The 23,634-nt window shown below is 31.2% G+C and overlaps 3 protein-coding genes across 12 annotated transcripts; all 3 read right to left on the reverse strand.

Moving 5' to 3' along the window:
- Positions 1-1,555: 1,555 nt before the first annotated feature.
- On the reverse strand, positions 1,556-4,986 carry LOC137815234 (uncharacterized). Of its 5 annotated transcripts, none has more exons than XR_016515482.1 (4): positions 4,034-4,698; positions 3,260-3,691; positions 2,748-2,981; positions 1,556-1,800 (listed from the first exon to the last, which is right to left on the reverse strand). XR_016515482.1 is itself a non-coding variant. In XM_090295081.1 (4 exons), exons 1-4 carry the CDS (start codon positions 4,565-4,567, stop codon positions 1,713-1,715), a joined length of 1,323 nt encoding a protein of 440 aa, XP_090151207.1. In that variant the 5' UTR covers positions 4,568-4,986; the 3' UTR covers positions 1,556-1,712. The 5 variants fall into 5 exon arrangements, 4 of the variants coding, with proteins under 4 accessions (XP_090151207.1, XP_068474437.1, XP_090151209.1 ...); XM_090295081.1 differs by having other exon boundaries at positions 1,556-1,786; positions 2,748-3,030; positions 4,034-4,986; XM_068618336.2 differs by having other exon boundaries at positions 2,748-3,030; positions 4,034-4,803.
- Positions 4,987-5,035: 49 nt separating this feature from the next.
- Positions 5,036-12,278, reverse strand: URE (urease). Of its 6 annotated transcripts, none has more exons than XR_016515476.1 (19): positions 12,083-12,222; positions 11,833-11,968; positions 11,599-11,672; positions 11,382-11,427; positions 10,827-10,932; positions 10,141-10,286; positions 9,378-9,488; positions 9,027-9,181; positions 8,546-8,924; positions 8,347-8,455; positions 7,947-8,086; positions 7,358-7,495; positions 7,187-7,278; positions 6,908-7,032; positions 6,674-6,832; positions 6,185-6,338; positions 5,790-5,924; positions 5,566-5,637; positions 5,036-5,356 (listed from the first exon to the last, which is right to left on the reverse strand). XR_016515476.1 is itself a non-coding variant. In XM_068618333.2 (19 exons), exons 2-19 carry the CDS (start codon positions 11,956-11,958, stop codon positions 5,135-5,137), a joined length of 2,505 nt encoding a protein of 834 aa, XP_068474434.1. In that variant the 5' UTR covers positions 11,959-11,968; positions 12,083-12,278; the 3' UTR covers positions 5,036-5,134. The 6 variants fall into 6 exon arrangements, 2 of the variants coding, with proteins under 2 accessions (XP_068474434.1, XP_068474436.1); XR_016515475.1 differs by having other exon boundaries at positions 6,185-6,349; XR_016515474.1 differs by having other exon boundaries at positions 6,908-7,037.
- A 1,899-nt stretch (positions 12,279-14,177) lies between these two features.
- LOC137815235 (uncharacterized) lies at positions 14,178-19,239 on the reverse strand. The gene is made up of 4 exons (XM_068618338.2): positions 18,835-19,239; positions 16,623-16,898; positions 16,347-16,484; positions 14,178-15,874 (listed from the first exon to the last, which is right to left on the reverse strand). The coding sequence occupies exons 1-4, from the start codon at positions 19,150-19,152 to the stop codon at positions 14,315-14,317; spliced, it is 2,292 nt and encodes a 763-aa protein (XP_068474439.2). The 5' UTR covers positions 19,153-19,239; the 3' UTR covers positions 14,178-14,314.
- Positions 19,240-23,634: the final 4,395 nt, after the last annotated feature.

The raw sequence follows: 23,634 nt of genomic DNA on the forward strand, positions 1-23,634 counted from the left end.
CTGCTAAAAAAAAAGTTAACATTCTTCTTATGCACATAAATCTTTTATTATCAATTTATGTAATTCATAATTATATAATATATAGATTTGTGTCTTATGATCCTATACATAGTGTCTATCTATATTAAAAGTTAAATGAATAACAATTTATGATTGAATAAATAAAAAGTAACCCTAAACCTAAACAATTAAACCTTTTGTATTTTGGTTTTGAAATGACATTTTTATTTATTCATTAGGGATTTGCCATAAAGTGTGATAACATAATTTAAAACTATGGTAAGAAGTGTCTTATTAATATATATTTTTCATTTAAAACCGAACACATTTATTTAATAAGATTTAAATTAATCTGATTTAATAATCATTTTTAAAATAAAAGAATATGTTATTAACTTTTTAAAAATCGATTACTATATTTTAATGCATTATTATTATTATTTAATTTTATTTCTGCTCCCTTTAATTTAGATTATAAAATTTTGATCCCTAATTTATTTTGTCATGGAATAAGTTTATTTCTTTTTAAATCCAAGTATACAGTTTTAGAAATTCCAATTAGAAGAAAGTTTCTCTATTTCGCAAAACACAAACTAAATGTAATAAAATTTTATTTAATTTTCCAATGTAGATTACTTTACACTTATTAACTTATCTTTTTGTGTTTGTAATAATCCAACCATTAATTTCTCAACTAAAACTTTATTTACACAATTATAATTAGAATAATAATTTTATTACTTAAGATAATTATAAATAATTAGTGTACTGTTCCAACACCAAAATCAAATAAAATTTAGCAGGTTAAACATCACCATAATAACGTACTTTTTCTTTTCATGGGAAAGTATGTATTTGTTGTATAGTCGCGTATAATTAAGTGTATAGAAATATAGGTAGTGGAAAGTTTTTATTTTAAAATTATTTAAAAAGTTATTTTGATAAAAAACTATTTCCAACTATATTTTACGAATATTTAAGGGAATTTAATTTCTATAAATGGATGTGGAGATTTAAATGTACATCTTTTAAATGGGATTTGTTTATCACATTAGATTATATTTGAAATATTTTCTAATTATAAACTATGAGACTCAAACACTTCTCTTAAATGTTGTGATCGTATTGAACACCGACATTCGTAGGACACGTATCGGTAAGGTACCCAATTCAAAAAATATTTATTGAATTTCTAATAATTTTAACACGGTTCTAACATAATTTTTTTTTAAAAAAATACATTAATTTTTAAAAAATTTAAACTTATTGTATAAAATTTTATTATGTTATAAAATTAAGGAATAAATCATTTTGAATGAGAAATATCTTTATGCTAAAAAAAACTAAAAGATACTTGTATACACAAATCTTTATTGTTAATTTATATAATTCATAATTATATAATATATAAATTTGTATTCCCGTATCCTACATTTTAGAGATTATAAGTATATTGTTGTATCAATATCTGTATCCATGTCATATCAGTATCCGTATCCATGTCAGTATCAGTATCTGTATCCGTATCAGTGTCAGTGTCGTATCAGTATTCGTATCCGTACAAAAGAAGTTTTATTCTAGTAATATATTTACGGTAAATGTTTACATTGGGTAAAGTGTAAATTGAAAAGAATTGAAAAAATAATAGCTATTGCAGTAAATTTGATCATGAAAGTATTGTCCTGCTAAGGACAAAGGTAACCAGAGTCAATTCAAAGAAAAATATTGTGTTCACAAGAGACCGATCCACTGTCCATCCAAATATGCTGATTCCTCCACCATTCGTCTGCAGATACATCACTGCACATTCAAATGCTTCAATATTGTGTTTATCTAAAACATTCTTTATATTCTATCTACATTCAATAGTTTCAATCAGAAAAAAGAAACAAGATTCATATTCAGTATCAAAATGGAACTCTAGCTGATAATTTAGCAAGTAGCAGAAAATTAATGACTCTACTGCTGCCAAAGATCTAAAGAACTAGTTACATGAGCCACCTAATCATTTCACATTACTTAGCTCTGCACTCAATGATCAGAATCAACATTAGATGTTAAATATCAGCTAGATATGAAATCAGTTTTTCTCTCTTGCATCTTCTTTCTCTTGACCATTTTTTTGCTTATGATCTTTATGAATTTGTTATGGTATCAGGGTTCTTTAGAGTTCATCCTAGTGAGAGTTTGTTTGACTTATCAAGTCACCAATTATCGGATAGTTGTTTCAGAGTATATAAGTGGATGTAAATCTAACTTTATGAGTCAATTTTATAAAGTTGAGTTAGACTTGAAATCAACTTTCTAACAACAATAATGAATGAAAAAAAGTTGAAAGGAACAAATTTAGAAAATATGAATCTTGAAGGACCTAAATGATAGTATTATCCTAAAAAAAAGCACACAAATGAATGATGGAGCATCATAAAGTAAACCCAACATTTAAGGCATGGTTGTCATGATTCTAAGCTCTGATGTTTGATGATGAAACAATGCTATTGTACTAGTGAAGCTTTTCTCCATTTCAAGTAGTTTTCTGTCATGCCAAAAGAAAAATACTCATTTATCATTGCAAATCTCTGCATGGTGGTGAGCAAAGAGAAAAAAAGAAGAAACAATAACATTTATGAGGTGCAATAGAAGAACTTAATGAATCAATGTTTTTTAAAAGCATGATTTCCCATCACTGATTAATAATCAGAAGAATCTGACATGAAAATTTCAATTTTGAAAGTTGTATTACGCACCAAAGGCTTGTCTCTTATGATGTGAGGACATATACGAAGCAACTTGGGTATTTGATGATTCTAGGTTACTTTCTGAGTAATCCAAAAACATAGAGTTTAGATGCTTTGCAGCCTCCAAGCTCCCTGTACCAGCACAATACCTCAGTTCAGATGCATCAGAAGTGCATGTTACAAACGCATGCCACCTGCTTGCAAGTGAAACAATGCCTTGAGCTCTATGTGAAATCTTTGTTGCTGCATGCAAACAAATAATTATTCCAACCACTTGAACAAGCGTAGAAACCTGAAACAATGGAAAATAAACAATAATGGAACATTTTGGTTGTGTTGATAACATTAAGATTTAATGACAGGCTCAAGAATAACCTTGGAATTTGAATGTTGGTCTAACACAAATTTATAAGACTTTCTTAAGGATTCTCTTCCACTTATGTATTATTCTACTTTCTTAAGGATTCTCTTCAATTTGAATACATAAACTGTTTTCAATACAAAGAAAGATCTGAACTTACAGCAAAATCTCCACCACTTATGAAAGTCAGAGCTCCACCATATCCAGTGACCTGTAATAGAGTCACAAATTGGCTAGCAGTGACAACCAAGAACTGTAGAAGAAGGAAAATTCTGAACCTGTGGCTTATCTTGGACAAATGGTATCGCAACCGAATGTGCTCCTCCATAAAAACCAACACATCATTCTCCCTTTGCAAGAGTTTCCCATAATCATCGAAATGAATGAGTTGCAAACTGCAGACCAAGTGAAATAGAACACAAGCCGAAAAAGAGATTGCAGTCACACAAGTCCATGACACAATCAGAGCCATCAAAACAGCAAAAGAGAGCCACAATGATCCTTCTTCTACCAAGGAAAGTCGAGTGATTTCTCGGGCTGTCTTCAAAAGGAAACATGACAACACCCACAGAATGATCAAGCGCAAAGACCCCTAACAGCAAAACACCCTTTTAGCAGTCTTCTAATGATGCTGAATCCCCTAAAAATACTATAAAACACAACCCCCAACAACCTTAAACAGGGCTACATACATTACCAAAGCAAGCACATACGTTCAAAGAACGCAAAAGCCAAGTAATCGAGAAATTATTACATGATTTTGGACCAACACATGTTTATGATTCCATTACAACTTTTAAATTTATGAGAAAGAGTTAATAAAACTTAATTATATATCATGCAGAAATTATTACAGAACCATGTAATAATATCTTAGAAAACTGGACTTCATCAAGCTCAAAATTTAGTGGAAATGTTAAAATTTAGTCCTCACCGAAATCTGTTTTACGTAATCATGGTGAAAACATGGCATTTGAGCAACGTGGCGGTCAACGAAGAGGAACCTAGTGAGGCCATACTTGCGAAGATTGCGAGAGAGGCAGATCAAGGACACAGCAGCAAGACAACTCTGAAATGCAACAATGCCAATTTCAAAACCCTTTATCTGATTCTTGTCTGTGTCATACACCTGAAGGGCCACCAGTGGCACCGCCACTCCCACAGCCACGAAAGCTGTCCAAGACACGGTGAAGCTCAACAATGATGACTGGTTGAAGCCAAGTATTGTGAGAAGCGCTTCTAAACGTGCAAGGATATCATCAAGAGGTGTTTCTTCATCGTTGAAGTTGCTTTCTTGTGGTTGGTGTTGGTGGCTTTGGTTTGAGTTTGAAGTTAAGAAGGGAGTGTTGGTGTGAATGGGAAGATGTTCTGCTCTTTGCATGGCCATGACTTTCTTTACGAAATCTAAGGACCCAAAAAACGGCATCATATGAAGATTTTCGGTTTTGTGGGGAAAGAGGAACACCATCAAACTCTTTTGACTTTTGACATAGAAAAAGTGGAACAATGAAGCAAAGCATTTTGCATTTGACCCCAATCAGGCATTCCCTTTTGCATTGAAGTTTGAGAGCTATTAAGGAATAAGAGTTTTTTTCTTGGCAAGTGGGGAATTAAAAGAACCTTATGTTCTGGTTTTAGTCATTTCTGACGTAAAATAATCTACTAAAAGCATGCCAATGGCCGGCCAACATGTCCATAATAGTAGGTTTTATGAGTTTGTAGGGACACAGTAATTTGTCGTGAAGTCAGATCAAATAATAAAAAAATATTACAGCTCTTTTGCCTGACGCAAAATAGAACTAAAAATAGTAATTTGATCTTATCTGATATAACCTGACAAGTACTCTTGCTCCCGTGGGACACACAAACTTCGATCATAAATTTCGTATAGAATAAAATATAGTCTGGTAGAAGGATGCAATCATGCAACGTAATGTTGAAGAAGGACAAAAATTTATTGATTTTGAATAGTTATCAGCATGATAATGTGCATGCTTACTTAATGTTCCTTTCAATAAAATTGTGTAGTTTGAGTTTAAAAGAGGAAGTAATTTGTAGAAAGAGGAACAGTCTTGGCTGCGGTGCAGGTGAGAACCTCTCCATCTGCTGTAACTGTGTATGTTTCGGGATCCACAGTGATTTCTGGAAGAGCATCATTCAGTTTCATGTCTAGCTTGGTGAGCTTCCTCACATTTTCCACAGCTTCCACCCTCTTGTTAAGCCCATATGAAGCTTTTACCCCATTGTCGAAAGCTACCTGCATGTTACAGAATAACATGTGATGTTATTTAGAAGTAGACTTTAAGCCTAACTCAATCTCATAAAATCGACTTATGAGGTGAGGTTTGCACCTACTTAGAAAAAATGAATTATCTCAATCTCTAGTCGATGTTAGATCTCCAATAGATGTGATGCAGTTTATGTAAGAGTCCATGAAAGAGAAAGAGAGAGGGATTTGATACATGCCTTGTTCACAAAAGCAATGGAGTGTGCACTACCAGCCTTGCCAAATGCCCCGAACATAGGTCTCATAATCACCTACAACAGTGTGTTTCCTAGTTTAGTTGAAGCACTTCTATCTTTAGATTGATAAAATTAACCTTTTTATAAAGGTTATAGAAGTGTGATTTAACGAAGTTTGACATAAAGTTGGCAATTGAACTTATGCCCAATACATAAGAAACTATTACCGGTTCAGGTGTGGGAATGCTTGCATTTGGGTCACCCATGTTAGCATATGCAACCACACCACCTTTGATCACCATTTCTGGTTTGGCTCCAAAAAATGATGGCTTCCATAATACAAGATCAGCTAACTTATCCACCTGCAAAACTAGGCCAAAATGAGGGGAGGCGAGATGATACTACTATTATAAGGATCAGGTTTATAAGCAGTCAATTTGAAATGAAAATTTATGTAAACAACTATGGGGACAAAAAAAGAGGAGTGTAGCATTCAGAAAGTTGAATTGCACTAGGGAGCCTTTATACTCCAATACTTCCATGTCTATAACTCGCTGTTTGATGGGTTTAGGGTTTAGTTCATGTTCAAATTGACAAAGCACTATGCATGCAAACATCATACCTCAACTGAACCAACATATTTTGAGAAACCATTTGCTATAGCTGGATTTATAGTGTACTTTGCAATATAACGTTTGATCCGAATGTTGTCATTTTGTTCATCAGGTTGCAGTGATCCTCTTTGTGACTTCATCTTATCAGCAGTTTGCCAAGTTCTGCATATCACCTATGCAAGAAAATTATTCAACAATATAATCCTCACTCCTGCTGATAACAAAAATAGTTTATCTAATTTTATGAATATACTACCAAAAGTGAATGAAAAGACAACTGTGAAAATTCGGGGGTGCCACATTAACAACTGTAAGAAACAAGTGCATTGTTCCACAGACATTTTTGGCACAAAACATTAACAGAGAGACCTGAAAACAAATTGAGAGAACTTTCACCTATTTTCAGGATTTAATTTGACACAATACAACCAATCATTCTATTTCATTTTTCATAATAAAAGAGCACAACTAAGTGCTAGGTTGAGTTAAGGAAGGACCTCTCCAATTCGACCCATAGCCTGTGAATCAGAAGATATAATGCTAATTGCCCCCATATCATGCAAAATATCTTCAGCAGCAATTGTTTCAGCCCTTATTCTTGAATCTGCAAAAGCTACATCTTCTGGAATATCCTTATCAAGATGATGGCAGACCATCTGTACATCATGAGTGTAAATTAAGGGACAAATAGCACAAGCAGTGCACTATTAGTTCTGTGAATTATTTCATACCAACATATCATGATGCTCATCTATGGTATTAACCGTATAAGGGCGTGTGGGATTTGTTGAAGAGGGAAGAACATTCTTCACACCACATACTTTTATGATATCTGGAGCATGGCCACCACCTGCACCTTCACTGCCCAGAAAAGTATTGGAGGAAAGTTCAGAATCAGCCAACTTAGACTGGAAAACAGAACCAGATTCAGAGAAAGAATGGTAGAAGGGGAAGAGAAAGATCATAGTCTATTTTCCTCAACAACTGTTACAACAGTACTTAACACATACCTGTGATAAGTATGAATAGTTCTCCCTTTAAATGCAGCAATTGTATCTTCGACAAATCCAGATTCATTTAAGGTGTCAGTATGTATGTTAACCTGTTATAATACAAGTTGACGATAAAAATCAACAAAAAATAACAAAATTAAATAGTTTGTATGCCCAAGAAAGTCGTGCCTGGATATCATATTGTTCTGCAACTGACAAACAACAGTCTATTGCAGCCGGTGTAGAGCCCCAATCCTCATGCAGCTTCAGTCCCATAGCTCCAGCTTTGATTATGTCATGTAGTTCATCAGGTTTGGCACAATTCCCCTGAAGCAATAAATGGAGGATTTAATTGACTTCAGACATATATCAAGGTTTTCTAGAGGTCTATTGGAAAAATCATAACTAATTCTTCCTCTTTGGTGTAGATACAAAATGAGCGCTTACAACTTGAGAAGTAAAAATAGACATTGAGAATTTTTAATAGGAAAAACTTCCTCAACTTGAGAAGTAAAACCCACGGGACCTAGTTCAGAAAATGTCTCCACTATGAAAGTAGGACTACAATATTTGTTTCTCTCACTCTGTGAGGATAACACTTAATCTCACCCAAGAATGATGGAATACAAAGTCTATAACAAAGAGGAAAAATTAGTTCTGATTTTCCCAACAAGGCCCAATGCCCAAAGTTAGGAAAAAAATATGAAAAAGAAACTACACAAACAAAAAACTCAGAACAAGCATTATATATGAATAAACAGAAAGAAAAATAACAAACTTTTCCAGTGAAACCAAAGTTCAAAGGCATGTCATCCGTTGATTGTAGCATCATTTTCATCTGATTTGGGGCCGGTGTACAAGTTGTAGCACGTGTTCCATCAGCAGGTCCTGTTCCTCCTCCCACTAGTGTTGTGATACCTATATACAATGCAGAAAAGGACTGAATAAAATCCAACTAGCAGGTTGCATCAAGAAGGATGCTTGAAAAATAAGTAATTTGATTACTGAAGTTATAATGCATAAAAATATAGCATAATCACAACCAAATTGTCTCAAACAACTTCCAAAATTTTCATTTACATGCTAGTCATGAGTCCAGCACACTACATGCATTAAATGTTTACAAATACATGAAATGCACACTCTTAAAAGAAATTGCTTCAAGTTATGAAACTTACCACTTGTTACGGCCTCATGTACTAACTGAGGGCATATAAAATGAACATGACAATCTATAGCCCCAGCTGTCAAAATCAAGCCCTCTCCAGCAATAACTTCAGTATTAGCCTATTATATGAGTGGTGTATTCATAAGTTGTATCACGATAATGAGGTATGAATTCAGCTCATTGCCTTTGATATCTAGAAGGGAACTTACCCCAATTGTCATTTTATGACATACATCATTCATAATGCATGGATTTCCTGCTTTTCCAATTGAGAAAATCAATCCATTTTTAATTCCAATATCTGCTTTGACAATTCCAGTATAATCAATTATCACAGCATTTGTTATAACAGTATCCAAGGAATGCTCAGGACAATGACCACACGATTGACCCATTCCATCTCTTATGACTTTCCCACCTCCAAAAACACATTCATCACCATAGACAGCAAAATCTTTTTCAATTTCAGCAAACAAGTCAGTATCACCAAGACGGATTTTGTCGCCAGTTGTAGGGCCATACTTGTTAGCATATTCCTCTCGAGTAATTACTGTGGTGAGTAAATAGTCTTGTCCAGTAATACCTACCCTGAGAAGTTCATATTTGTGGTGAGAAATCTTCTCAGACATGAAATGGTAACACATCTAAGAGAAGTTATATAATAATCACTTCAAAATAAAATTCTTAAACCTTGCATCTTCCTCTTCTGTATGTCCCCTGGGCACAGCCTCCATGGCTGCTAAGATATTGGAATCATTAACTGGACCATCAACAAAGTTATTACCTCCTCTGATGACTTTGCTGCCTCCAATGCTGACAAGTACAACACTTTTACATTCCCCTGGCTATAAGATTATACATTTTTCAATTAATCATTTGTAATCTAATAAATAAATTAGTTCAACTACTGAACATGCTTGGCCTGCACACATGATATTGACAATGGATAAAAATTGATTATAATGCAGAAATTCAGTGAACAACACATTATAGATTACTATGGGAAATTTGAAAACTGACAACAACAAAGTAGAATTCCACCTCAAAGCGTGTGGCATTCCCAGCTGCTATATTGAGGCGCATGCCATATGCTTTCTTTCTATCAAAGGCTAAGGAAGGATTTACTTCAATAAAATGATAGTGGCTTCCAACCTGAAAATTTTCAGAAGTATTATAAAATGTTTGCTATTTTTAACTTGTTTTTATGTAGGAAATGGAAAAAGCCAATAGATTGTCTGGAATATTTAAAACAATTTATTTTTATCATGTTAATATTTGACAAGCTTCAATGCTTATGATAACATTAAATTTGACAAAAAAAAAGGCTCAAAACTTCTGTTTCTGGGAATAAGTATGGCCAATTGCTGGCTCAGAGATCTCAACAAGAAAGCAAACAATTACAAATCTTCAGAAACAACTTGACAACCACATAAATCCTCCAATAATTGATCAGGAAAAAAAATCACAAAATTGAGTACACTCATTGACTTTGTTATTTAAGGTGCCAGAAGCTTATTTTTTTATCCGTAAGAATAAATAAAATAAAATGAGGTATTTCAGGGTGTCCCAACTCTTATATAAATAATCTCAACATAAGCTTCTTATCACCAACCAACTAGGGATCCAACATTAGAACACATCAACCACATGCCGGAAGCTTATCACACTGAACTCAGAAACGATGGCATTTCGGGTAAATAGAGCATATTCCAACTATTTTTATTTGGAAAAAAAGGAATTAATCATTTTAAAGCAGAAGAAAAATAAAATGATAAGGTGGTAGGTGAAACACACAGGCAAAAACCTGAATTGGCCTGTCTCCATTGTTGACAACTTTGAGAATTATCGCTTTCCTTCCATGGTTAAGAATCAGACTTTCACTTCTAAATATTATTTCTCCAGGAAATCTATGATCTTCTTCGTTCTCTGCAAACTTGTCAAGTGAAGGTACTGCAAGCACAGTTTACACCCCCATAAGAGAGATACTAAAGCCTTCAATTAACAGCTTGTATTTCTGTAAGTCAACTTCAACGAAAAATCTGAAACTAAATGGTAGAAGATTGCAAAATTTCACTCCGAATGTTATTTTACTACTGCTAGATATTTTGAATATACAAAAGCCAGAAACCAATAGACATTAATTTATCTATATGTTCCCTCTTCATATAAACAAAATAAATGCTAACTATGAACAGCAACTATTACTGAACAAAAAAATCTATGGATAAACGATAATTAAAAGATATACTGTAACTCATGTCTATTGAACAAAGATACAATAAGGAGAATTGAGTTACAGAATAGTATTCTTGGAGATGGAAGCCTTTGGTAGAGATATACATTAAGATTTTAAACAAGTTTCTTCACAAACATTTTTAAAAGAAGAAACTTAAAAATATGATACCTTCTTATCCTAAGAGTATTCACAGGAAAATTTATCCAAATAAGTTCTAAATCATCTACTTTGGGCAACAAAGTGTAGAGACATACCTGGAAGAAAAGAACCAAATAATGCAAGTTCAAGGTTTCCATTCTCACGAACGATTGGGTCATGAATGGTGACTAACTTAGTCCCATCACGAAAGGTGCCTTCAACCTACATTGAATTTTACTTAAAAGCATTATGTCAATAACATGTGGCAAATTCCTTCTTTCTGAGAATGGAGGAGACAAAACAATTTACAGCAAAAATTGAGCAATACTGTTTTCAAGATTTAAGATCCAAAATAGAGGTTAAAGGGGCCATAAAAATAGTTTTTTGAAATTGAAAACCTCTTGTAGTTGTTTTTTTATCAGCAGAGAATAAATAAAATAAAATGAGGCACTTCAAGAGTGTCTCAACTCTTATCCAAATAATCCCAACACAAACTTCTTATCACCCAATCAGCTGGGAATCCAACATACACTACAACATATCTGCCACAATAACATATATCATAATGTAGTAACAAATTGAATGATTATCTAACTTCATGCAATATGCACAAAGCCATTTGGGAGAGTGCTTTTTATGATATAACTACATTGTCATAATGATACATGTACCTGAACACTTTCCACAAGATGTGGAACAGATGGAAGAACTTGTCTCCTGCAAAATAGGGAGATAAATTTACATCTGTTCTAAGATAAAAAACGGTTCTCCGTTTCTTTTTTAGGGCACAAGCATCATGATATCAATTTAAAGAGAAAAAAAAAATATTATCCACAAAGTGTAAAAAACAAAAACACCAGAAAATGAAAATGAAAATCAGCACAATACCTTCCCAGAAGTTCTCTCCCAATGGACATTAACTCTGCAACACTCTTCTCACCGTCACGAACAAATTCCAAAATCTATGAACACAAAAGACAGCAACACACAAACAAATCCAAATAATATCAAAAGGATTTACACCAAAAAGAAAAAAAGAGAATATTTGGTTGAAATGGAAAAAGACACGAAGAAAATATCAAAAGGGTTGAAAATCTACTCCAAAGAGGAACAGAAGCAAACCTGTGTTGCTATGAGAGCCACAGTTTCAACATAATTGAGCCTTAAACCGCGAGCAAGGCGTTTCTGTGCAAGGTAGCCAGCATTGTGCAGGTCCAGTTTCTGGATCTCCCTTGGACTTAGTTTCATCTTACACAGTCTAAGCAAAAATTACAGAAGAAAACACAGAAATAAAATCAGCAAAAATCACTGGTTCATGAATGATAACTACAATCATAAACTGGAAGAAACATGTTTAAGGATAAGAACACACAAGATTTATGGTTCTTAAGCGCCGCAGTTCAAAGTGTAAAACATCAGAGTACTAATGTGTGTGATCAACAACAATTTTTTGTTTGTTTGACGAGGAAAGAGGATAATATAGTATTTCCCATGTTCTGTCCAATGCAATGTGATTTCCACACTCAGAAGTAAGGTGCAATAAAAAGACAAATTTCTTTGCAAGTGTCACTGTTCCAACTCTTTCTAACTTTATTTTTAAGGCATTTAAAATTACGATTGGTGAGTCAGCAACTGATTAGTATAATGTAAGGTGGCAATATTCTATTGGTGGGTTATATAATAAGTTGACAGATGGAGTTCGTACAACTTTTTTCATTATATTTTTTAATAATAAATATTTAACTTTTATATATCTCCTTTTTTTTACTTATTACCTAATAAAAATACTCTTTTTTTGTTTAAAGTTGTTTTATTTGGTATTTCTGGAAAAAAATAATTATTTTAGAATTGGGAAATAATATATTGAAGAAAATTTTTAATAAAATTTAATATAACTAAAATCGTACACGTCAAATTACAACTTCAGCCTAATATAAAATACTAAAATTGTATATGATAATTACTATTTGTCCAATTTTTAAATAATTTTTTTTATTTTATTATAGAAAATATCAAATAAAATAACTTTATAAAAAAAATTAAACATATTAAATTAAAATATGTCTAGAATTTAAGATTTAGGATAATTGTTTAATGAAGTAATTATACAATAATAAAGTATTCTATGTATAACTGTTGTATTTTTATGGTCTGACAAGTGGTGGATATCTGATGATACTTAACAAATACATAATAATAAATATCTTGAAATATTCACTTAGGTTATCTATTCAACTTCTCTAAATATCTTATTAATATTTGACTAATTAGGTATACATATTACTAATTTGAGATTATATCATCCTTAATAGTCCACATTTTATAATAGATTAAATAGTACGATAAAAAACAATTAAATAAAAACTAAGAAAATTTCCAAAAGAAATATTATTCTAAAATTAAAAAAAATAATATAATGATTTAAACCATTTGTGATTGGTTTGACTTAAATTTTTAAAAAAAATCAATAAAATAAATCCATATCAATTTAATTGATTTGTTTTTTATAGTTGAATTTATTAAGTTAATTCAATTAGATTACCTTCTATTTTTTTTATAATTTGAAAGGTAGTTTAAAGAATATTTTATAATATAAGCATTGTCTCTGAAAATTGATGTATATAAGTATTGCTCTCATATATCATAAACTTATATATCCTTCAATTACTAATGAATAAATTAGGAAATCAATCATGGTAAAACTATTTCTGCCTGGTTTTTCATTTAAGGTATACGTATAAAAAAGTTTAAATATATTTTAATCTTGTAAAAAATAAATAAATGTTGATTTAAATTTCTATAAGAAAATTGTTATTTGTTTTTCATTCATATAAAATAAAATAAAAATAACTATATTTTTTTTATCTCCGATGTTAATATAATCTTAGCATGTACCATCTTTAAAGATTGAATAAATTTTATAAGAGGGCAATCGATAACTTTATACAAAAGTTTCTTTTTGTTAATTCTACCATCATTTATAATGTTTGTATTTAAATTTTAGTGAAATAATATTTTAAAATAAAATAAAAGAAACAAGTGACATTTTATTAAAAATAAAGTAAAACAGTTTTATTAATCTATACTTATAAAGGAATGATTATTCATTATAATTATTTTTGGTATATACAAATTTATTTCTATTTTATGTTTATTAATATTTCATTAGATGTGGAACAGTTTTTAAACAATTGTTTTTTTTCATATCTTTAATTCTTTTAAAAATTATAATTTTTATGTTTTCTTATCATTTAATTTAGTTATTATTTTTTCTTATCATTTGAATTTTTTTTTAAATATAAATTTAATAATGATAAAAATAAAAAATCAGATACAATGTATGCTAGTTAAATATAAGAGGAGTTAAATATAAGTTATGTATTTGTATATTTTAAAATTTGAGAGAATAATAATATCCTTTAACATAGTAAATGCAGTCTATTTTTTTACATTTTATAGATTTAAAATTTTAGAAAAGTCTCTTTTATCATGTTTTATCATTAATAATCTGACACTCTATTAGATATGTTTAAAGCTGAAATGGATATACAAGAACACAAAGTATATGGACAACCTTATCTAAGTTTTTGTATTCATGGTCCTTTCAAACGTTATGAGCTCTTCTACCAGAAATGGCTTCTCTGGTTACTAATTTAATCCCCCTCACCCACAACTCAGCCATTTCAACACCACCTTCACACACAAAATGTACCTGCTTCTCTTTTGTTGTCGTAACAACATGGAACAATCCTGGTTCTTCAACATCAAACTTCCTCCTACGATTCCATCGAAATTTCACACTTGCTCCAACCTCAGCCTCTTTACAAATCACATTTCTCTTACTTGATTTTCCCCAACGTAAGATTCCAGCAGCACCAATCATCTGTAGTAACTTACCATGAGGTGAACCTTTGCCACACTTTGTATGCTTCTTCACACGAGCTCCACGCAAGACCAGTGTTCTTGCTAGCTCATCCAAAATCACACGTTCAGCATCATTTCCTGCACCATTTTCTCTGGAAAGTGAAAGGGGTGTCTCGTGTCTCTCGTTTTGAACATCACATTTAGCTCCATGTGAGATCAAAAGCTCACACATTTCACCACGGCATGCTCTTGCTGCTAACATCAGAGGGGTGTGTCCTTCACCATCAAAACCATTTACTGTATACCCTTCTTTTAGTAGTTTGTGAACAATACTTGTGTCTCCATAGCAACATGCACGGTGGAGAGGGTTTGCTTCAGTTGAACCATCGCCTTCACCACTTTTAAGTGCATATTCAAGCATCACCTTGTGGAACACTTCACTGTTTTGGCTCACATCTACCACGTTAAGCACTGTCAAACCATATTTGTTTTTAAGCTTAGTCATGTCAGCACCTGCATAAAGAAGCAACTTGAAAGCTTCCACGTTGCCTACTACAGCAGCTATCATAGCAGCAGAAAATCCGTTGCCATTTTGCTCATTCAGATTGGTGTTTTCGTCTTCAATGAGTTTCTTCAAACCCTCTATGTCATTTGCACGAGTTGCAAATAACAAAGCGGAGAATCTAGCAGCATTGCTTGATTTAACAACCTTCCCGGCTCTGATTACATCCAAAATCACTTTCTGATAGACTTTGGTCCACTGAACAAAGTTTGCAGTTGAAGTTGCACAGTGACCTGATGAATTTACCATTCCCAGATCAGCACCTGCTGATGCTAGGACCCCAAGGCACTTCTCATGTTTGTGCCTTGTGCAGATCATCAGTGCTGAATCTCCACATTTTGTTTGGGAATCCAAGTTGCAACCACCTTTAATCAGGCACTGAAGAATGTTGCATGATCCAAGCCGTGCAGCAATGTGAATAGGGTATTCATTGGTTCCTTCAGTGGTTTGAACCATCACTTCTGCATCAGCACCATTGTTTAGAAGTATATTTACAGCTTTTTCGTTGTTGCAAATGATAGCATGGTGCAAGAGACTCCTCCCATTGTGTAAGGTATTAGGTGAGAGATGGCAGAGCAGCATATGCAATATAGCACCAGTGGATTCAAAATACTCCACAGCACACCAGGTGATTGGATAGGCCTCAGCTAGTCCAACACCTACACGAAATTCTTCTCCTGTGTCTGTGTCCCAGGACCAAGCCCCCAGTTTCACCTTCTTGTCAAGCCTTACACCAACCTGTTTCCAAAAGTATAAATCATCATGATCATACAATAGAAAACAAGTGTACTTGATGCCAAAAATGACCAACACAATTAGAATTGTGTAAAGATAGTAGATTATATAATTAATTGGACCAATTGCAGAAGCATCATAATATCCCATATGGTAGCTAGCAAAAAAAAAGATGATGCTATGCAGAAGCATCATAATATCCCATATGGTTGCTAGCAATAAAAGATGATGCCATGCACTTTTCATTTTCAAATGACAGAGCAATTCGGCAAAATTGCCAGTACTGAAGACATTTTGATCATAAAGGGTCTCTCAACTCATTTCAAAGTTAACTGACATCAAACACGGATGAAGTTTTCTAACATGGTAACGACACAACCAAAAGTAAAAAAATATAAAAACTTGTGAACCAACATCATTATTGCTTTGAGAACCAGACATGTGAAGGTTACTTATGCAAGTCAGAGAAACCCACCTGCAACAGTAATCTAACAACATCAATCTGCCTGCTGACCACAGCAGCAAATAATGCATTGCAATCAACATTAGCATGAAGAAATGGCTTTGAAGATTGAAGCAAAGTCCTATCAATTGCATTGGCATCCACTCCATGCTGCCAACATACAGAACAGTGTCATTCAATAATCAAATATAATATTTTGCATACATGAGGAGTTACATTTACCACAACCACTATTCAGAAGAGAGAACACTACACAATCCATATTATTATCAAGCATAATGGTGTTACCTTGATGAGTACATCAACAACCTCAACGAAGCCTCTGCAACAAGCAGAGACAAGGGCATGAACTGTAACCTGAGGACGAATCATGTTGGATTGCATGAGTAATTCAACAAATCTGCCCCTCCCCAAATAGCTTGCTTCCATTAAAGCCTCTTCGCATGCAAGTTGTGATGCCCCAGCATTGAGAAGAACCTCCAACACTTTTAGATGCCCTTCTCTCACTGATGCTGTTATGGCATAGCCCCGGAACATTCTCATATTTACATTAGCTCCAACATTCTGTCACATGAAAACATCAAAACTAAGTTTATAACAAATGACATAACAAAACGTTTCTCTCTGCTTGTTTCATCCACATAAAAAGAATCTAATCCGCGTGCTTTGCTTATCAGTTTTCTAGAAGGAGATTGAACTCTCTGAGATGAAACATCTGGTTCCATACAGTGCATCATCATTAACCAAGATATCATAGACTAACTTAAAAACTATAAAAACACAATTTACTGTTAAACACATGACACAGCAACTGATACTTTAGATTTTTTCTATGATGTCAGTGTATACAAATATTTCAGAGTTCAAGAGCAAATTTATGAAAAATAAATAAACAAGGATATTGTTCCTACATCGTCCTTAGAGTAATCCCAGATAAGATGTAGGGCACATATTGATGAACATCTCATAACAACATTGAAATGTGTTTTGCTTCAAAAAGTTTAAATGGTGTTTAGCTTTAGATAACAAGATCAAATTTGAGAGCTGACCAGTTATCGGAAAGGATATGGATGATGAAAGATACTCCTAACGTAGATAGAAGCTATCAAAATCAACCTAACCCACAATTTGGATGTGTAAGCTTAGTTTTCTATGTCTTTAAGAAAAATAACGACATTTTGTACAAAAGTTTCATTCTACTAAACTAGGTTGATGTTACATGCCTAAATTAGACATTTGGCATTGCAAATGGCTCCTTCAACTTCAAAATTTGGTGAAAAGCATATTCAACGCTGACTCTATGCATTAACACACCTAATAGTGAAAAAGAATGTAATCGATCATCCAAAATTAATGCGAATAATAAATTCATTAACTTTTACAATAATTATCTTTAAAACTATGCTTATCATATTTTATTAATTAATAAATATACAAGATTTTCTACCAACACAATACATAATACTAAATGTGGATATCCAGACAGAATAGTCACATGACTCCATGTGACTACAAAAATTAAGAAATTAGAAGAGAATTATATATACATAAATTAAATATACGTTTTAAGTTTTAACATATAAAAAATACTAAGATAATTAGGTGTACACTATATTTTGAGAAAGGATTTTTTTTTTTCAACAAATGCATGAAAACAATTGACTACTTTCTTATCTAGCTTGATTAGTGCAAGATGAAATTCACTTTAAAAGATTGAATATATGTTTAGTGTGGGGTAAAGTTTTAGATTTTGGGAATGTAAAAAAACCATTTTTTATTATCTAAATATTAAAATCAGTTTGCATTCCAGAAAAAAAAAAGGATTTTGATTTTATTTTTTATAAAAATGATCAACCTAAATCTGAAATAATTATTTTTTTAATTGTAACGTTTATTTTAAAATCAATAAATAATAAAATTTAGAAATGTCACGTGATACTGCAATCGCTACTTTAGTTACCTGGCATTGAGATTTTGTTCAGCACAAAAGCGAACAAGAAAAACATTATAATAAAATAAAAAACTATTTGGTTTAGTTCATCAATTTCAAGAGAAAATCCAAAAACCTTTCTAACAAAAATATTAAAAAAATCAAGAAAATAAAATTATATATATACTTCTTAATTTGGTTTAGTTCTTCAATTTCCCAAACTCTCAGTGGTTTGAGAAAACGAATTGGTTTTCAAAAAATTGAAAAAGTGGTTAATCAATCAAACGGAAACAAATCGCGAGCATTAGCACTCACAGTCACACATAACGCAAAAGCAGGCACCAAAGTATCGACCCAAACAAGAAGCCAGAATCGCGTTTTTCTACACAATTTCAGAATCGCGTTTCAGAATAAACACTTCTACACAACACAATTTCAGAATCGCGTTTCGAGAAAACAAAACAAAACGACTCTCAGAACAACTTCATTTGGTTGTTGTTCCGAATGCTTCGACGTCGTTTTAATAAACGAATCACAACAAAACACAATGAAAATGAAAAACAGCGTTACCAGAAGCTTCCTAAGGAGTGTTAAATTCCCTGTGTGCGCGGCCAGGAACAGAGCGGTGAGGTCGGTCTTGAACTCCTCGTACGCCGAGTTAACTCGGTGAGGCGACTCGTCCTGCAGCACGATCTCCGTCGTCTTGGACTTAAACGATACCGTTCCGACGAAGTTAACGTCGACCGAGGGATTGGCGACGCAATCAACCGCAGCGTCGGTGTCGCCGTAATAAGCCGCGTCTACCAGACGCTGCGACAGCTCCGTCTCGTAGTTCACCGGAAAAACCTGTTTCCGAAGCCCCGAACCAGAATTTGCCAGCACCATCATTTCTTTGTTGTTTTCCTCGAACCTACGAATTTTCGTGTTTTGTTTTGCGAATGAATGTTGTGAACTTGCTGTAACCAGGTGCAGAGCAGGGACTGCATGTTTTTATATGCAAAGAAACGTTTCGTTTTACTTTAATAAGAAGCTTTGTTTCATTATCTAAATAAATAAATGGATTTTTAATTAATTAATTAAATAAATAAATTATTGTTTGGGAATATTAACACTCTCAACATTAAAAATATACACTTCATATTTTAATAAATCAATATTTTATTTATTTTTATTTTATTTTTAATTTAAAAATATTATTATATTATTATAAACTATGTCAAATGTATATTTTTTTATTATTTATAGGTCAACAAAACTTTTATATTTTGGTAATTGGTTGTTGGAACTAAAATTTTTCTCCCGTTCTCATATGTGAGATATTGGTACACCTGTTTTACTCATTCTGCGGGATAATCAGAACAAAATTATTATTATTATTATATATTTTTATTTTTATTATTATTATTAATTAATAATAATAATAATAATTAACATAGTTTATACCTATGTATCCTATCCTGTTTCACTTTTATATGATGTTTTAGTGAAAAATAATTGCTTAATTTATTTTTATTTTAGCAAATTAATAATGTATTAATTTTTGTCTAGAACTATCTTAATTTATATTTAATCCATTAAAAGCAAATAAGTGATTAATTAGATAAATTAATTGCATTTCTTAATACATTTGTCAAAATCTTAAACATGATATAAATAAAGTGGAATAAAAGGAGTTCTCTGAGTGTAAGCCAGATTATTTTTTTGTAAATTTTTTTCTAATTCGTGATTTGAGTCTCTGAATTTCTTTTAATTAATTTTTTTCTTACTAACTTTCACAATTAACTTTAGTATTAATAATAAATTTTATTTCTATATGACTTTAAAAAAAAATATAGGATATGAGCTAGATGCAATTTTATAACTTTTTAGCCTTCAATCAAAAGTTAAAGTTTTAATTTGATATTTTAAGTTCGTATTTAGTAAAAACATTTATTATTCTGAATAAAAACAACATAAATTACATTTATAAAATTGTATTTAAGTTTTTATGTATACTTATTAAAAATATCACGTTTTATTAAATTAAATTAAAATAAGTGTTAATGAGTTTGGATACATATTCATGGATATTAATAAATAAGAGTTTCAGTTTGAAAATTATTACTGATGTGGTTGTAGACACATATATAGAAATTTCTTTAAAAAATGTGAATATAAAAATAACATAAAAGGTGAGAATTTGAGCTTTAAATTTTCATTTAAAAGCTTCATTAAATTTCACAAATATATCCCTCTTACAAGTAATAATTAGTTAAAGTTACAATTATATATGACATGATAAACCTTTTCCCATTCATTTTATATGAATGTCAACAAAAATAATAAAATATTTATTATTTTCCTTTTCAATGATCATCTTTGCTTGTTGGTGCCTTTCTTCCTTGCAAAATTAAATGTTTCACTACTATATTATATTATCTTCATTTTCTTTTATTCATTGCATATTTTTATATAAATTAAGAAAATGATCAATGTATTTTTTATATTATCTTCATTTTCTTTTATTTATTGCATATTTTTTATATCAATTAAGAAAATGATCAATGTATTGAAAACAACATTCACGTATTAAGTTGCACGAACAAGATTATGTATATAATAACAAAATCAAAGATAAAGTATTAAGAAGACTTGGTGGGGTTGATTTAGGTTCATCAATGTAAAAAAATAATTAAAACTATAGAAATAAGTTGGTGTTTATTGGAAGTATGTTATTTATTTTATTGCATATTTGATATTCATATTCACTTTAGTGTTTATTGTAAGCACACCCTAAACAGGACTACACCTTATGGTTGAATAGTTAATAGAGTGGATGAATAGTTGAGAGAGTAAAATTGAGAGAATTTGGAAAATCTAATTATTTAGATTAAGAGAAAAAATATTATAAATAAATAAATAAAAATATAAAAATTTGGGAATAACGTGATAAGTGTGATTAATAAAATATATTTTTTAAATAGATAAAAATATTAGATTATAAATTTATCTTGTATTTATCTTGTCGTTAAAATTAAATTGAAATAAAATATGATTAAATTGTTTTATGTATAAACAAATTAAAATTTATGTAAATATGTTTTTATAAATTTTGACACATCTTTTATATAAATAAAAATTTTAAATTATTAAAATTTATTAATAAATATAAATCGATTATGGTTGATAACGAATGGAGTATAACATTGGTTCGGTTCGGTTCTGAGAGAGAAAAATAAGCAACATCGATTATGGGCACTGGAACATCAATTGTGTGAAACACAATGAAACATCAATGATCACTAAAAAAACCTTGGACAATCAATGTTGTGAATCATGAAGGAAAATGGAATATGAAGGAAAATGGAATATCGATTATCAACTAAAAATCAAAAGATAATCGATGTTCATGTTTTTTTTTTTTTTTTTTTTAGGTAATGCAACCATAAGTGTGATTTATTCCACTAATCAAGTTCAATGAGGTAAGATCATTAAAATAATATAAATAGCACACATTCCAAGGAATAAGGTACGTCATTTATTACTGTGCAGCTACCCGAGTGCCGATCACCTACTTTACTGACTTGAGCGTCAGAGTGTCTCCTGTAGGTACCTCCTCCATTTGGCATTCACCCGAGACTGAGAGTTGAAGGAGAGACACGAAGGCTTCAGAACATCGGTTTTCTTGTTTTTCAAACGTTTTTTACCTCACTCGTTCTTACCTCAATGATCCAACACCACTGAAAAATGTTCCACGAAACCACAAATGCACTAAAGTAAGGGTATTACGGAGAATAAACAAGTGTTACGCTGTCTTTTCCACGTTTTGTCTGTATTTGAAAAAGGAAGAAAAAACCAACATACTTGTTATTCCACGTTCACAAATCATCGACAATTAGAAGTAATAAAAGAGGTCAGCTCGATCCATTTTGACCCGACCCATCGTTGAGTTATAAAAAAAAATGGAGTGAACTAATTCGTCAAAGTTGTACCGCTACAAATAATAATCTACCACTTTTCATTTAAGATATTAAAATACACTCATTCATAATCTAATTTATAGAATCTATCTTGCATTAATTTTAAAAATTATTTTTAACTTTTGTGCAAATTGTTTTCATATAACTTAAATATTTTTATATTAGAAGTAATTTTGGAGATATTGAGATGGGGAAAGAAGAAAGGGATGGGTGAGAGGGACAAGAAAGGTGGATGGAATTCCAATGCAAAGCAATTTTGCCACATATGATAACACCATTTTACCCTAACCGGATTTGGCCTGCACTTCTTTTTCTTTTCCCCCAAAAACCCAACAATGCATAACCAAATACCCACTTCAAACCTTTGACAATGTCATTATTTTTTATCTCTGCTACAGTGATTCTGACAGTGATTAACAAATAATCTATCCACATGGCTAGCAAAATTTTGCTGGTGACACTTCACCCTTATAACAAAAATCATAGTTTTAGTTTGGAAGTTCATTAGGATATGTTGTTCACAACACAAGTAAAGTAATAAAACTATGGCCTGCAACTTCATGAGTTGTTAAAATTGATTTTATGTAACCTTCGTGACATTACTAATATTATTTATTAGAAAGTTAAATTTAAGTCTTATAAATTAACACTAAAAAAAATATTAAATAATAATCAAATTTAAAGACAAAAATAATTAGTCATTAATTTAGAGATTAAAAAAATATTAATATTTAATATGTTTTTTATTATTAATAAAATATTATAAAATGGTTTCTAAATTGGTATCTAAATTAGTTATCAAAGTTTTAACTACTAATATTTTAGATTCTAAATTAGTCTCTAAAAGACTAATAGAGACTAATTTATAATCTAAGTAGGTAGTAGTTAAAATCTTGATAGTTAATAGTTAGATACCAATTTAAAAATTACTTTATAATTTTTTATTAATAAAAAAAATTATTTTAGATATCAATAATTATATTAATTTATAAAATAATTTTTAATTTAGTCTGATTAATTATTTTGTTCTCTAGAATTAATTTTTATTTAATGATTTTATGAAATGTAAGTTTATAAAATGAGTTTTGTATTCTGTTTATATAAAGTTTGTTTACCAGATATGGTTTACACTATAAAACATTATTATTAATATTTTAAGTATTTTAATGTTTCGTAATACTTTAACATACAAAGTATTTAAATGTTTAAATTTTGACAGCTGGATTCGAAACATTCATATTTCAGAAGAAATTAAATAAAGTTTGTTTTACACCGTAAATAGTAAAAAATAATTATTTTACAATTTTGTTTGAAATAAAATATAATATTGTAATAAAATAATAATTGATTTTAGTTGTAAAGTCAATGTAACGAATGTGAAAGTATCATTGCTAAAAATTTACACACTTAA

This window comes from Phaseolus vulgaris, chromosome 1 (genome assembly GCF_051622355.1).
Source record: "Phaseolus vulgaris cultivar YP4 chromosome 1, ASM5162235v1, whole genome shotgun sequence".
Lineage (NCBI taxonomy): Eukaryota > Viridiplantae > Streptophyta > Magnoliopsida > Fabales > Fabaceae > Phaseolus > Phaseolus vulgaris.

Excerpts from the sequence above, each read along its gene's own strand:
- LOC137815235 (XM_068618338.2), bottom strand. The coding sequence starts at position 19,152 with ATGATGGTGCTGGCAAATTCTGGTTCGGGGCTTCGGAAACAGGTTTTT. Across the intron at positions 16,485-16,622 it reads TTGTTGATGTACTCATCAAG|CATGGAGTGGATGCCAATGC; the intron begins GTAACACCATTA and ends GTATGTTGGCAG. Across the intron at positions 15,875-16,346 it reads TTGTTAGATTACTGTTGCAG|GTTGGTGTAAGGCTTGACAA; the intron begins GTGGGTTTCTCT and ends TTTTGGAAACAG.
- URE (XM_068618333.2), bottom strand. The coding sequence starts at position 11,958 with ATGAAACTAAGTCCAAGGGAGATCCAGAAACTGGACCTGCACAATGCT. Across the intron at positions 9,489-10,140 it reads ATGGAGACAGGCCAATTCAG|GTTGGAAGCCACTATCATTT; the intron begins GTTTTTGCCTGT and ends GAAAATTTTCAG. Across the intron at positions 5,638-5,789 it reads GCATTCCCACACCTGAACCG|GTGATTATGAGACCTATGTT; the intron begins GTAATAGTTTCT and ends ACACTGTTGTAG.
- LOC137815234 (XM_068618336.2), bottom strand. The coding sequence starts at position 4,567 with ATGGTGTTCCTCTTTCCCCACAAAACCGAAAATCTTCATATGATGCCG. Across the intron at positions 3,031-3,259 it reads TAAGTGGTGGAGATTTTGCT|GTTTCTACGCTTGTTCAAGT; the intron begins GTAAGTTCAGAT and ends CCATTGTTTCAG. Across the intron at positions 1,801-2,747 it reads TCATAAGAGACAAGCCTTTG|TGATGTATCTGCAGACGAAT; the intron begins GTGCGTAATACA and ends TTGAATGTGCAG.